At 39.4% G+C, this 14,065-nt stretch overlaps 1 protein-coding gene across 1 annotated transcript in view; it reads right to left on the bottom strand.

Annotated features, from left to right (window-relative positions):
- LOC126095428 (uncharacterized) overlaps positions 1-14,065 on the bottom strand; it is a 1,192,014-nt gene that overhangs the window by 1,177,548 nt on the left and 401 nt on the right. Inside the window, exon 2 of the mRNA XM_049910223.1 lies at positions 12,827-12,978. Coding sequence (XP_049766180.1) covers positions 12,827-12,978 — 152 coding nt within the window. The remainder of the gene's footprint in view (positions 1-12,826; positions 12,979-14,065) is intronic.

The raw sequence follows: 14,065 nt of genomic DNA, 5'->3' as shown, positions 1-14,065 counted from the left end.
TCTAGCTAAGTCTAGCCGATATATCACTGCTAACAACTGGTTTAGCGACACCACTCGTCTTCACGACTTGGCCACGAAATACAACCTGTCCTACGTGGGAACACTCAGAAAGAACAAATGGCAAATTCCCAATGAATTGAAAGAGATAAAAAGGAGAGAACCGTTTTCTAGTAGGTTTGCATTCCGCAAAGAGGGCACTATGGAGTCGTACGTAGCCCAAAATAAAAACAACAAGAAAAACGTCATTGTAATTTCCAGCATGCATATGGATGGAGCGACTGACAAAAGAAACCGGGGACAAAAGAAACTGGAACTGATTACCTATTATAATCGCCATAAACTAGGTGTGGGCGTGGTCGATAAAATGTGTTCTGTGTACAATGTTCAAAGAGGCACAAGAGACAAAGTATTTTTTACGTGATGCTGAAAGTTGCTGGCATAAACAGCCAGCCTCTTCACGTCAGTCATCTGCGTACAAACGACAGCTCCGCGAACGTACTGCACTGATGCCTTGCGTACGCGATACTAGCGCCATGTGTATATGTGCGTATCACTACCTCACGACTTTTGTCACCCCAGTCTACCAAACACTTGTTCTTGTTTATTCTGCTTACATACGGTTTTCTTCTTGGTGTTCTGCAGATGTACCCAGTAAGAACCCTATGAACTCTTCTTTCATGAACCACCTTCCCAATACGTTCTTCCAGATGTACTCTAACTTCTGTTGATGTTATTCTGGGATTTTGCTTCACCATTTTCAGCACTTGTCTTTTATCTCTAAAAGTAAGTTTTAGCGGAGCCTCTTCCTAGGCTGATTCAGTCCTCGCCTTATAGCGTTGGATGATACAAAACCAGTCGGATTTCTGTGTTCAGCTTTTCAATTTTCTTTATATGTCTTATTTTGCTCATACATACGTAAGATGACTGTTCTCTCCTCTGCGGTCGTCTCTTTTCCTTTCCGTCGCATGTGGAGCGTGGCCACTTGTGTATGAACTTACTCGAGTACTGTGTGACAGCATGCACGAATGAGCAAGTCTGAAAATACAAACGCCAACATTTCCAACGTTTAGCGTGTTTGCTGCTGTATGATAGAACGCATTTGAGTACTTGGGTCATACGGTAACGTAACGTTATTATGGGAAAACACATGTTGAATAATACACGCATATTCTTATAATTCGTATACTGTGAATGTGTTTGAAACACATGGTAACGCATCAAGAGGAACACGAAATAACAAATAATTCTGCCTTCTGTGTCGATTAATTCAACATGTACACTCCTCATAGCCGTAGATTCGAATACTGCTATCCGCTTCTGTATACTGCCTACATTTCTCCGCAACCCCAAACTGGTCTGCCTGAGGTCGGCTGCTAACAGTCGTTCCATCATTCCATAGATAATTCGTTTCAGTACGTTGCAACAATAACTTATTAAATAGATTCAATAACATTGAGACCTGCTTTCTTTGCTATTGGAATTATTACGTTCTTTCTGAAGCCTAAGGCTAACTAACTCCTTTGTCACATTCATCCTGAATGCAAGGTGGGACACTTCTGGTGTGGTTGGTTTTCCTCAGGATATAAATAATCCTAAAGGAATGTCTTCTATCCTGAATACATATTTTTATATTTATCTTGAACACTAAAGTTTTGAATGAGGTATTTTAAATTTCGTTTTACTTATTTGCTCGATATTGTGTTCTCTTTCAGCTGAAGCAACACTTGATAATAATCTGTAACGATACTTGTAACTCATTGAAAATAATTGTGATTTGAACATTTTATATGAATATTTTGCATACAAATATACTGTTAATTCTACTGAATAACAATTTATCTCAAAATATCAGTGTGTTAATTTATACATTGCACGAGATCTTGACTTTCGTGTTAGCCTACGTTAGGTGCAGTAAGTACGCACACCTACACTTGCAAGTTTGAAAATCAGTTTCACAATAGCTCACACTTCTCTCGAAGGAAGTTTCTACCCATTTATGTTGTGTATGTCGTTTTTCAGTTTCCGCTAATTTCTAAATTCTTGTCCAGGTCCTGAAGCTGACGAACAAAATCTGCGAAAAACGTCAAAACAGAAGTGAGTGGTCATTAGTCTGTCAGTAAAATTGAACTACTTTTTAAGCTTATTTCTTCGAAAAGGAAAAAAAACCAAAATGATGGAAGTTTTATTATACTCACCCTAGTGACACTAAACAATATGCTAAAACAATACGTATTTCTGTAAATTATTTTCATACTCACGTGCTACACTATTCATCCCTTCAGGAATGTTGGAGCCTCTATCTCGTTCTACAGGAGCTCCTACCTTCAGATATGCCTCAGGCTTGTTTGTTTGTCTTCGAATTGTTCCTTATCGTCCTCCACATAACCCGGCAACGTCCCCCTTCTTCGCAGTTCGCTGCGTGGGGACCCCGTTCCCAAATGCGTCCTTACTATCACTGTCGACTCTCTCTTATCAGCGTTCGTTCCGTGTACGTAGACCTTTCTAATGAAATTTTTCTAGGAACTTGTGAAGCGCATTGGAACATCCTTATACGAACTATTCCATTTCAAATCGGGCCAAAAATGAGAAAATTGACCTCGTTTTTTTTATAATTAATAATTTTTACACGTGCAGGCTACTGCAAAAAAAGAACTTTCATAAAGTTATCTCTGACATGTTTATGAGTTTTCGAGATAAAATTCGGTACAGTTTGCGTTCTTTTCCCAACGCGGCATTTTGTCTACCCCGTCGCTCAACAAACATATAGGATTTCGGTGAACTATGAGTCATTTTGGAGTTGAATGTCTGTTGTTGATGGATGTATATAATAATAACAGGACAATAATTATCACAATTTTTAAAACACTTTTATTCACCATTAAGCATAAACAAGATTTTCATAAAGATTAAACTTAGGCCTACATAAGTTTGAACCTCTTTTTATTGTACATTGGTTTCTGTTTTACGTTTTGTGGAGCTCTTCTCCTTGAAAAATAATTAAATAAAAATATTTAAATTCACGCTGTACTTAGGTTGGGATGGACTGCAATGAAACATACACAGCAGGCGATCGAGAACGGACTTGTCACGATTCATGGGGTGTTGCCGCTGTTACTACTTACATTTTTATGTTTTCTACAGCTCTCCACTGTACATACAATGAAAAGTTTACTAATATTTTTTTAACTCAACTGCTAAGGAACATGGCATAATTTTTATTCGATTTAAAATAGTGATTTTCTGCAAAAATATAAGAAGTAAAGAAAATTAACATTAAATTTAAATTCTAAAAATATCGCATTAATACCACCTCAAACTATACGATATGAGCTTTCTTTTTAATTTTATTTGAGAATTTACTTTGAACAGTTTCTGAGCTACGTGTCTCAGAATTGCGCGACTTTACTAAATTACGGTAACTTTGACCTTTAAAAGACTTGTCCGTTACAGCTGCGAGTTTGTAAAGGATATTAACTTAATGTCAAATTGAAATGACAGAAAACTGAACTCCCACAAAAAAATGCAAGGTTTCTTGCTGTTCGAAATGCAATGTAACAGGGGCATATCCGCCACGCGTCATGTTGTGGCCAATACACTCAGCACGCACTCATGTTGCGTTCTACACCATAGTAACCGCACTTGATGTAGTGTATACATCCCCCGTAGTCTTTCTAAGTGTTCTCCTATCAGCGCAACGCGTTTTACATTGAAGAGCCAAAGAAACTAGTACACCTGCCTAACATTGTGTAGGGCTTCCGTGAGCACACACAAGTGCCTCAACACGATGTGGCATGGACTCGACTAACGTCTGTAGTGCTGGAGGGAACTGGCACCATGAATCCCGCAGGGCTGTCCATAAATCTATAAGAAGGCGAGGGAGTGGAGACCTCTTCTCAACAGCACGTTGCAAGGCATCCCAGATATGCTCAATAATCTTCATGATTGGGGACTTTGGTGGCCAGAGGAAGTGTTTAAACTCAGAAGAGTGTCCCTGGAGACACTTTGTAGTAATTCTGGACCTGTGGTGTGACGCATTGTCCTGCTGGAACTGCCCAAGTCCGTTGGGAAGCACAATGAACATGAATGGATGCAGGTAATCAGACAGTATGCTTACGTTCTTGTCACCTGTCAGAGTCGTTCAAAATGGCTCTGAACACTATGGGACTTAACATCTGAGGTCATCAGTCCCCTAGACTTAGAACTACTTAAACCTAACTAACCTAAGGACACCACACACATCCATGACTGAGGCAGGATTCGAACCTGCGACCGTAGCAACCGCGCGGTTCCGGACTGAAGCGCCTAGAACCGCTCGGTTACGCGGCCGGCCCCTCAGAGTCGTATCTAGGTGTATCAGGGGTTCCATATCACCCCAACTGCACACTTCCCACACCATTACAGAGCCTCCACCAGCTTGAACAGTCCCCTGCTGATATACAGGGTCCATGGATTCATGAGGTTGTCTCCATACCCGCACACGTCCATCAGCTCGATACAATTTGAAACAAGACTCGTCCGATCAGTCCAATATCGGTGTTGACGGGCTCAGGCGAGGCGTAAAACTTTTGTGTTGTGCAGTCACACGAGTGGGCCTTCGGTTCCGAAAGCCCATATGGATTATGTTTCGTTGAATGGTTCGCACGCTGACACATATTGATGCCCAGTATTGAAATCTGCAGCAATTTGCGGAAGGTTTGCATTTCTGTCACGTTGGTCTCCTCAGTTGTCTTTGGTGTCGTTCTTGCAGGATCTTTTTCCGGCCGCAGTGAAGCGGAGACTTGATGTTTTGCTGGATTCCCGATATCCAAGGTACACTCGTGAAATGGGCGGACGAGAAAATCCCCACTTCATCGCTACCTCGAAGTTGCTGTGTTCCATCACTCATGTGCCAACTACACCAAGTTCATACTCACTTAAATCCTGAAAACCTGCCATTGTAGCAGCAGTAACCGATCTAACAACTGCGCCAGACACTTGTAGTCTTATATAGTCGTTGCCGACCGCAGCGCCGCATTCTACTTGTTTACATATCTCCGTATTTGAATAAGCATGCGTATGTCAGTTTCTTTGGTGCTTCAGTGTAAAAACCAAACTACTGTCAGAACAAGTTTTCAGACAGCGTCTTCCCCTCACGCCCCAACATCGTGCAGCCCGCCTCCAGTGGTGTCGCGACAGGCGTGAATGGAGGGACGAATAGAGACGTGTCGTCTTCAGCGATGAGAGTCGCTTCTCCCTTGGTGCCAATGATGGTCGTATGCGTGTTTGGCGCCGTGCAATGCACGTCCGCATGTATGCCGTGCCACCCAACGTGCTCTAGAAAGTGTAAGTCAACTACCCTGGCCAGCAAGATCTCCGGATCTGTCCCCCATTGAGCATGTTTGGGACTGGATGAAGCGTCGTCTCACGCGGTCTGCACGTCCAGCACGAACGCTGGTCCAACTGAGGCGCCAGGTGGAAATGGCATGGCAAGCCGTTCCACAGGACTACATCCAGCATCTCTACGATCGTCTCCATGGGAGAATAGCAGCCTGCATTGCTGCGAAAGGTGGATATACACTGTACTAGTGCCGACATTGTGCATGCTCTGTTGCCTGTGTCTATGTGCCTGTGGTTCTGTCAGTGTGATCATGTGATGTATCTGACCCCAGGAATGTGTCAATAAAGTTTCCCCTTCCTGGGACAATGAATTCACGGTGTTCTTATTTCAATTTCCAGGAGTGTAGATCACAACTGTGACCTAGTATTTTGTCGACCCTCTACTGTTCTTAATAACTGCGAAAATCTTCTTGGGCATTGATTTTTTTAAGGACAGTGATCTCTTCCTCCGATCGTCGAGGGGACACTGAATAGTGCACGGTACATCCAAACCGTCATCGAACCCATCGTTCTACCATTCCTAGACCGGCAAGGGAACTTGCTGTTCCAACAGGACATTACTTCATAAGTCCTGTTTTCTGATTTGTCCTTCAGTTCAGGAAGTTGCATTTTTAATTTTCGTTACTTTATGTGTCGTATGAAACACGGGAGCAGCACAACAAAGTACGATTCATCGTGGAGTGGGGACATGAACTCGAGAGCGCTGGTTAATTGAGCTTAATGTACGCTACTGCTGTTTCGCGAAGGCTGGGACATCCGTCCGTGGTACGAACACTTGTGAACACCAGCCCGCCGGAATTCCCTAATACAGGTCGTGTCGTCTTATTTGTAGCAGTCAGAATAGTGCGGAACACCGAATAAAAAACGGCTAAATATCGCCGAAAACTTACTCCTGTTGTTAAAGGATTAGTTAAAGACGAAAAATGAGTTTCACAGCTACTTTCTGAAACCCCCCCTTTTTCATAAACACATTTCTCCTGTTTTTGAAAAATGGGGACACGCCGAGTCAAATGAGAGCACGAATTACGTATAAAGTTATTAATGTCAGGAATCGAGATAGCTGCATGCTCTGTGCCCTACCTGTGTGAAGGTACAATGAGAATTAAATTTACATTGTAGTAAGTGACTATTTCCACGCCAAAATTCACAGTACGTAATTTTTTTCATACGCAGAGAGATATGGGAAACTGAAACATTCGTGTCCCCAAAGACAGGGAAACATAAGAGTCAGCGCATTAAATGCCGCCATGGTTGTGTAATCTCCAAAAATTTTAAATCACTGAATTAATCGCAACTAACTCTTACATATCTTTTGCTGCAATACATGGGAATGTGGAATAGTAGAGCCCGAAGTAAAAATTCATCTGGAAAACAAGGTTGCAATTAGTTTCTTTGTTGTGTGTTATGGCAAAATTTAACACAGTCATTTATTCAACAAGTCTGATGCTCGCTCTGTGCAGATTTATTTTACATATTTCCTATGCCAGACTACAAAAATAACGATAGTTAACTCTGTACAATTTTTATACCATTAGTATTAAATATAAATCAGTTTCCAACTGTAGCACTATCTTTGAGCCAACGTTGTGCAAATTCTGAACATTCGCTTGGACTTTGTTCTCTGGTAACATTCCATCTAATAACTCACTGTAATCTACGAAATGAACTATTATTCTGCTACAACTGTATTTCAATTACTATTGACGGACGTTGTCTTACAGTATAATTTACTGTAACTCATTACTTAGGAGGAAACTTCCAATGTTCCTGACCCATTCTAGTTGCCACCTGGATATGTGCTTTGTCTTCTTCTTCCTTGCAGTTGTATACAAATTAGATTGCGTAATGTATATGTGTATAATACTGTCGCAAAAAAAAAAAGTCGGCGAAAACTCTGCCTATATTTTGAAAAATCGGAGGAAGTGCAGTGTCAAGCGACCTTAGGTCACGAAATCTGCCTATTCACTTCGCCAAAAACATATAATAAAGCACCACAATATCAAAAACCATGATAAGTGGTACATTGTGTAGCAGAATAGCTACCAAAATAAATGCCGAATAGTATTATGTAGGCCTAAGTTAAAAAATAAAAAAAGAACCCACTGAAGATAGCATAAAATGTGCTGAAACATGTCTGGGTGAAACAAAACAGCAAAAAGGTGTCTTGCATAACGCAGAGTTCCTCTTCCCATGAACCCATTTTCTTCTGGGCAACTCCTAGTCCACGGACGAATATTCAGTCAAATAAATGTAGCTTGTGTAACAAGCAGAAAAATACATTTACGAGGACATGCTGAAAAGTAATGCTTCCGATTTTTTTTCTGAGTGAAACCTCTTAAAATTTTTTAAATAAACCAAACTTTATTAGCAGCTACACGCCCATTCTTCATGTCTAAATATTTATTTCCCAGCGTGGTCACCCTGGTAACGAACACATTTCTCCCATCCACAGACTACTTTGTTGATCCCGTCACTGTAGAATGTTTGACATTGTTGACGGAGCCACAATCTCACCTCTGCTTCCACCGTTTCATCACCATCAGGCGAAGTCCTCGGATGTGTTCTACAAGTTTTGGTAACACATGAAAATCGGATGGGGCCAACTGGCAACTGCTTGGAGGGTGATCGATGATAGCGAACCAAAGGCGTCGGATTGTTGCAGGTGTCGCAGCGCTCGTGTGTGGCCTGGAATTGTCAGGCTGAATGAGCGGGTGCTCCATGTGTGGGAGAACTCTTCGAATTCGAAATTCGATTACAGCATGCTGCTTCTCACATGCCAACATTGTTACGTTATACACCGCTATATTACACGACGAAATTCGGAGCCCTAAGGGGCCGAGGGCTGCAAATATGCAGAAATGAAGAATAAAGATTTTTGACATTAGTCATATTATTTTTATTTAAAAAACATAAAAAATTCGTAGGCATTACTTTTCACCACGCCGCCATACTTTGTTGTTAAACCTATATTTTACTTGTTAACATGGATAGTGACACAAAGTAATATTTTAATTTCATTAAATACCAGCCACAGTTTTATTTATTGCAATGTAAATGGCCATCATGCAACCATGTATACGTAGCTCACAAACTGACACAGTTCGTATGATGTAAATATAAATCATGCCAATGATCAATGCAACATGTACGTAACTCACTAACTACCTAAGACTGCGTACATGCAAGCCTTCTCTCTCATAAGCAGATGTGAAAAACCAGCAACAACCCATTTGTTTGAGTATTTGTTTTTATGGATAGTATTCTACTAGAACCATCTTCATACAGTTTATAAGGCCCAAGAATAATGATTTGGCTTGCCTTGTATGTGAAAGAGAATGTTATGCCATCTACACATTTTTTTGTTGAAAGAACGGTGCCATTTTCCATCCCAGATTGTTACAAAACACTGTAAAGACTGATCAGATAATTACCAAGTTCATGTAATTTCTATCAAAGTGATACCAATGATATTACATGCACAATGTTCATTCTGCACTTTAATATCTGCCACCACTAGGTTTCTACCTTGTTTAAAATAAGTCTGCTGTGGACACTGAATCTCAGGTTGCTAATTTTATATATGACAGCAAAAGTATCTTTGTAGCAGTACTGAATCATCCCTTCCATATATACCCCATAGTCTCAAAAATGATTTACTCTGGCATCATCTGTCAATAATTCCAGAGTTCTGATGTTCTGAAGACATGGGGTAAATATATAACAAAATTCCTCAACCTAAAATTTCATTGGTTTCCTACTGAAAACGACATTACTCAATAGGTCAAAGTTGAGTGTCCACTTTACTCTTCCTAATGTGACTGTATGACACTGTGCTCTTATGTTAGTAAAATAAACTTCATTGTTAATAGTGAGATGAATACAATAAGCCATATGGAAATACTGCAACAACAGAAAAACTGCAAGGAAAGCTCAAATGCTATCACAACTATACATGACAAATAGACATTTATTGACGACTACTGATCTTAAGAACAATTAAGTATTTTCAATATAAAAAAAGTCCGTCAACTGTGTCCTAAGTACTGCTGAAAGTCACAGTCTAAAAAAGTAAAAAGAAAGCTATCCTACTTTGCAGAATGATTAGTTATGTTCTAAGAGGAATAGGTCCAGGAAGGATAGAAAGGAGAGCCAGAGCACTCACACATCAAGATGGAAAGGACTCATTTGTTGTGAGGGCAAAGGGAGACAAAGATCTTGAGTGATTTCAACATCAATGAGTAGTTAAATTCTAACATACCTTCTTTTTCTGTGTCTCATCAACACCAAAGAGGAGAATATCACCAAGTTTAGGTATCGCAAATGGTTGACTCTCATGAAACAGTTGTCTGTATCACAAAACTACAGCCATACATTTGTACTGCTACTGTGGTGATGAGTATGTTTGGCAGGCATGAATGAAGAGACGGGGTAAGTCTCAAAACATGAAATTACAGATACCACCTCATACAGATGTCAATGACAGATAGTAAAACATGTGTAGTGACAGTAAGGTGATCAAACACTCCCGCTGCTCCACAAACTGTGTGCACAGATTTCATTTATTTGTTCTTATTTATTATTTAGATGGACACAAGATACAGAATACACCACAATACATGCACACATTTTCAAATTTAAATGTTAACAATAATATAAAAAGTTGAAATATGGAAGGAATTAAACTAAAAATGAAAACAATAACAACAGTTACGGAACAAGAATTTACTTTATTCTTCAATTTTCTTAATGGTGAAGACAAGAAGAAGGTGTTCATAACTTACTATTTGTCATGTTATGCTATAGTACAGCCACATAATCTAGCAGCTGTGCCTTGGTTCAGACTAAGGCCATAGGAGCAGACTGCCGAAGGGGTCAGAATGTGGTTTTGTTCGCTATGGCTAGCAAAAATTAAATAATTGATTTAGCACGTGCACCAACCTACTCGGAAACTGTAGGCAACCTGAAGATTTGCTGTGGCACATTGGCAGCAGCAAACGATCTGAATGTAATTCCGTCAGCTTCAATTGGAGGAACTAAGTTCCAAAGTGTTAACTATCCCCCAAGCAGTTCTATTCACACTATAGTAGGAAACTTGCAGAACTAAATTACATCCTAATGAGGATGACCTGAGCCTGTAGAACTACCCAGAAGCATCTTCAGATGGACAGGTTTTTAAATATATTTTTCAATTCACCTTTGTGAGTTACATTTCACACAATTAAGTAAACCTTTACCATTCAAACACAAAAAGTATTGTCTGCTACAACACATTTTGAAGAAGTACATCCCTATAACTCTATTTCCTTGACTTTAGTACTGTTGTCATGTATATTTCCGAGTACTATCCAACTTTTTAACAGTACTTAAGACTGTACTTGACTATTCACTATCACTTCTCCTTATTCTATTTATTGAACAGATGCTGTTGGTCCTTTTATGCAAATTCATGCTGTCAACCGCAAATCTAAAAAGTGAACAGATTTTCCGTAATTTCAGAGTATAAATCCTTAACAGAGATCAACATCAACTTTGTGAACTAATACCACACCTGCCCAGTAGCTTGATTCTTTGTGTGTGAGGTGAGATTTCCCAAAATACAATAAGGCATTGAGAGTTCTGGTTGAGAATAAAATTATTTAGGAATAAAGAGACGACTCACCGAAAGGCAGAAGCACTGCATCGTTGGCAGATACACAAACTAAAGGCGTGACACACACACACACACACACACACACACACACACACACACACACACACACACACACACACACGCGCGCGCACGCGCCGGGAGACAGGCATGCGTGAGTGTGTCCATGTTTCCCTAGAGCTTGAGAAAGGAATTTCATTCTGAAAGCTAGCAAAGCGAAGCTCTGTACCTTTTGTTTGTATATCTGTCGACAAAACAGCACTTCTGGATTTTGGTGAGTCATCTCTTTATTCCTTAATAATTCCCCAAAATATAATCTCATATCCTGTCAAGCAATGAAAATATGAGCAAAGAGATAACTTCATTTAGCTTCTCCAAGTCATAGCGAAAAAGTGCTTTTTCTGAGAGCTTCTCATTTATCCTTGGTCCCAAAACCCTGCCATCTGAAAGAGAGAGGATATTTATTTCAACTACGTCTATCAACCGCTTATCCGGACCTATATACCTCTTCCATATCTGTATGATGGAATGACCACTAAATGAATCGAGCAAAACCAGAAAATCTGTTAAATTCAGTCATTCATTCTCAAGTATTTCACAGAAGAAATACTGCAAACAAGACAGCCCTTTAAACTTCACAGCTAAAAATATATGGAATATCTAATAAACAGCTTGAATGTGTGATAAAATGCACAATATTGACCCAGTAACTAATATTTCCAGTAATGTTTCACATCTTGCAGAACTAAACAATATCAACAAAATGCCAATACTCTGGACCAAAATTTATCTTGTTTCTAGTTCACATTGAAAATGAACCTAAAGATTTCTTGAGATTTCATTCTCGTTCTCAGACTATGAAACTTTGATAACTGTTTGAAAAAACACAAATGATGTATTGAACATCAACTATAGGTGTTGCCACAGCCAACTTTCACATTAAATGACCACTTCATACTGTGCAGTTTTAATGGCTAAAGGCACAATGAGCCATAAAAAATAATCACTTGTAAAAAAGAAATACTGTTGTTCAACTGATAGTGTACCAAGATTATTTCTGGAGCTCCTGAGAAAAAAATGTGATCCAGTTGCAGCATTAATACAAAAACATAAAAATAGGGTAATTAGTGCGTTTCCTGTAACCAGAAGCAGATAAATCAATTAACTCCTTTATGGTTTTCTAAACGAAAAGAAGAGTGAAAAATTATAAACTAGTTCGGTCACGTACAGGTGTCGCAAGAGAATGTTCAGACCACTGAAAATCTTCACTACAACACTGTAGAATTAGAGAATAAATAAATTACTTCTGATGTATTAAGTGATGTACGTAAGCGCAAGCCGAAGACAGACTACTTGTATTTTAATGATTTTAATACAGCCCCTATTCCAATTAGCCTACAATACGAACGACAACTGTTTCTAATATCTGATGAAGACGTGTTTTCAGTACGATTTCACCTTCACATATTTGCACGGTTCCATGACATGGTCAGAAAAAATACCAAAAGAGAAGAAGTTGTTTATGGAATCACTGTTAGAAATTTACTTCATTTTACGCCCGTCTAAAACCACAAATGCAACGCTAATATCGAAGTAAACATTTACATGGACACGAGCAGTGGCAGCAGCTTACGATCTGACATAAAGAGTTTTTACCAAACAAAACGCCCGGCAGTCATATATAATTTCTTTCGTAAATTTCGTTTAGAAGCTCTTTTGGCACATGGTTCACATCTCGTATGTGGACGCCCCTAAAACCGGTATAGTCAGTAAAAAAGGGCATATGATTTGAAGGACACTCACCTAGTACTGAGCAGAAAGGGCGATTTTGTTGAATACGACACAAGTCTAGCCTGTCTTATTTTTTGAGAATTAATTTCTTTCAAACGAAACAAAAGCGCGTTTTGTTTACACGAACTGTCAACAACAGCGTGAGCAAAGATATAAGCTGCCGACTACATATGATTACACCAGCGATTATGCCACAAGTAAGATAAAATCACAGTCTAACATGTTATGTTGGACTGTGATAAAATTTAACTCCGTGGCTTGTCCACTAAAGAAAATCGATTCACTGGTTAAATTAATTATTCGAATTAAATTAACGCATTTATGAATCTTTAACTATCTGCCTGTGCAAATAAAATCGAATACTTCATCCTTAATCGTTGTTTCGCTTGCTTTTGAACGCCCTTATTCAAAACGTTTGAACGTCTTCTGCCTTTGACATACCTTATTATGATTTATTGTTGATTACTTGTATTTAAACCAAATATCTAATAACATTGCACGAAATTAAAGAGATGCATAGCGAATATCTTATGTATTGCCTGAATAATCATTTATCAAAATAGTGGGCTTAGAATGTTGTGTGCAAATAATGTGCAGGTTCTACTCACAAAACCTTATTACAAAAACATAGTTTGCGTAAACAGCATCCTCTGCGCGAAGTGCCCGTAGTACATGGTACTTGTGTAGTGCATATGAGCAAAAAAATGAGTACTCTATAACTGGCGTTCTGCTGAAATCGCACATCGGTCACGTGACAAGAATCGCCCGCTACGTGACGCGATATTTGTCTCGACCGCCGAATTTAATGTATTGTCTGGAATTCGAACGCTGCTTACGACATGCAAAAATTAATTGCTGGTATTTTCACTCGCAGCACTTTAAGCCTTACTGCTAGGTTCCTGCCTAATCACCAGGCCCTTTTCTACCAATAGGCAACACTAGGCGGCCGCCCAAGGGGCCAAAATTTTTAGAGGTGGCACAGAGCAGAACAATTTAATTTCAAATCAGACCGCAACTGAAGCCTGTTTTGCTTGTACAAGTACATTCAGTTGAGCTCTAGTAAAAAATGTTCAGCACATTCCTCCCATTTCAATTCTTTTGTGAAATTTCAAATATTGAGGGCAAGAAATAAGAAACTGGGAACATTTGTTGTCCTGAATCAAGTTTAAATGGATTGAGGACGAAGTATGAAAATTCAGGACTATCCTCAGAAAATAAGAACGTCTGGTCATTTAAGTTTAATGATTAAAA

This window comes from Schistocerca cancellata, chromosome 8 (assembly GCF_023864275.1).
Source record: "Schistocerca cancellata isolate TAMUIC-IGC-003103 chromosome 8, iqSchCanc2.1, whole genome shotgun sequence".
Taxonomy (NCBI): domain Eukaryota; kingdom Metazoa; phylum Arthropoda; class Insecta; order Orthoptera; family Acrididae; genus Schistocerca; species Schistocerca cancellata.
This window is presented reverse-complemented; position numbering and strand designations above follow the sequence as displayed.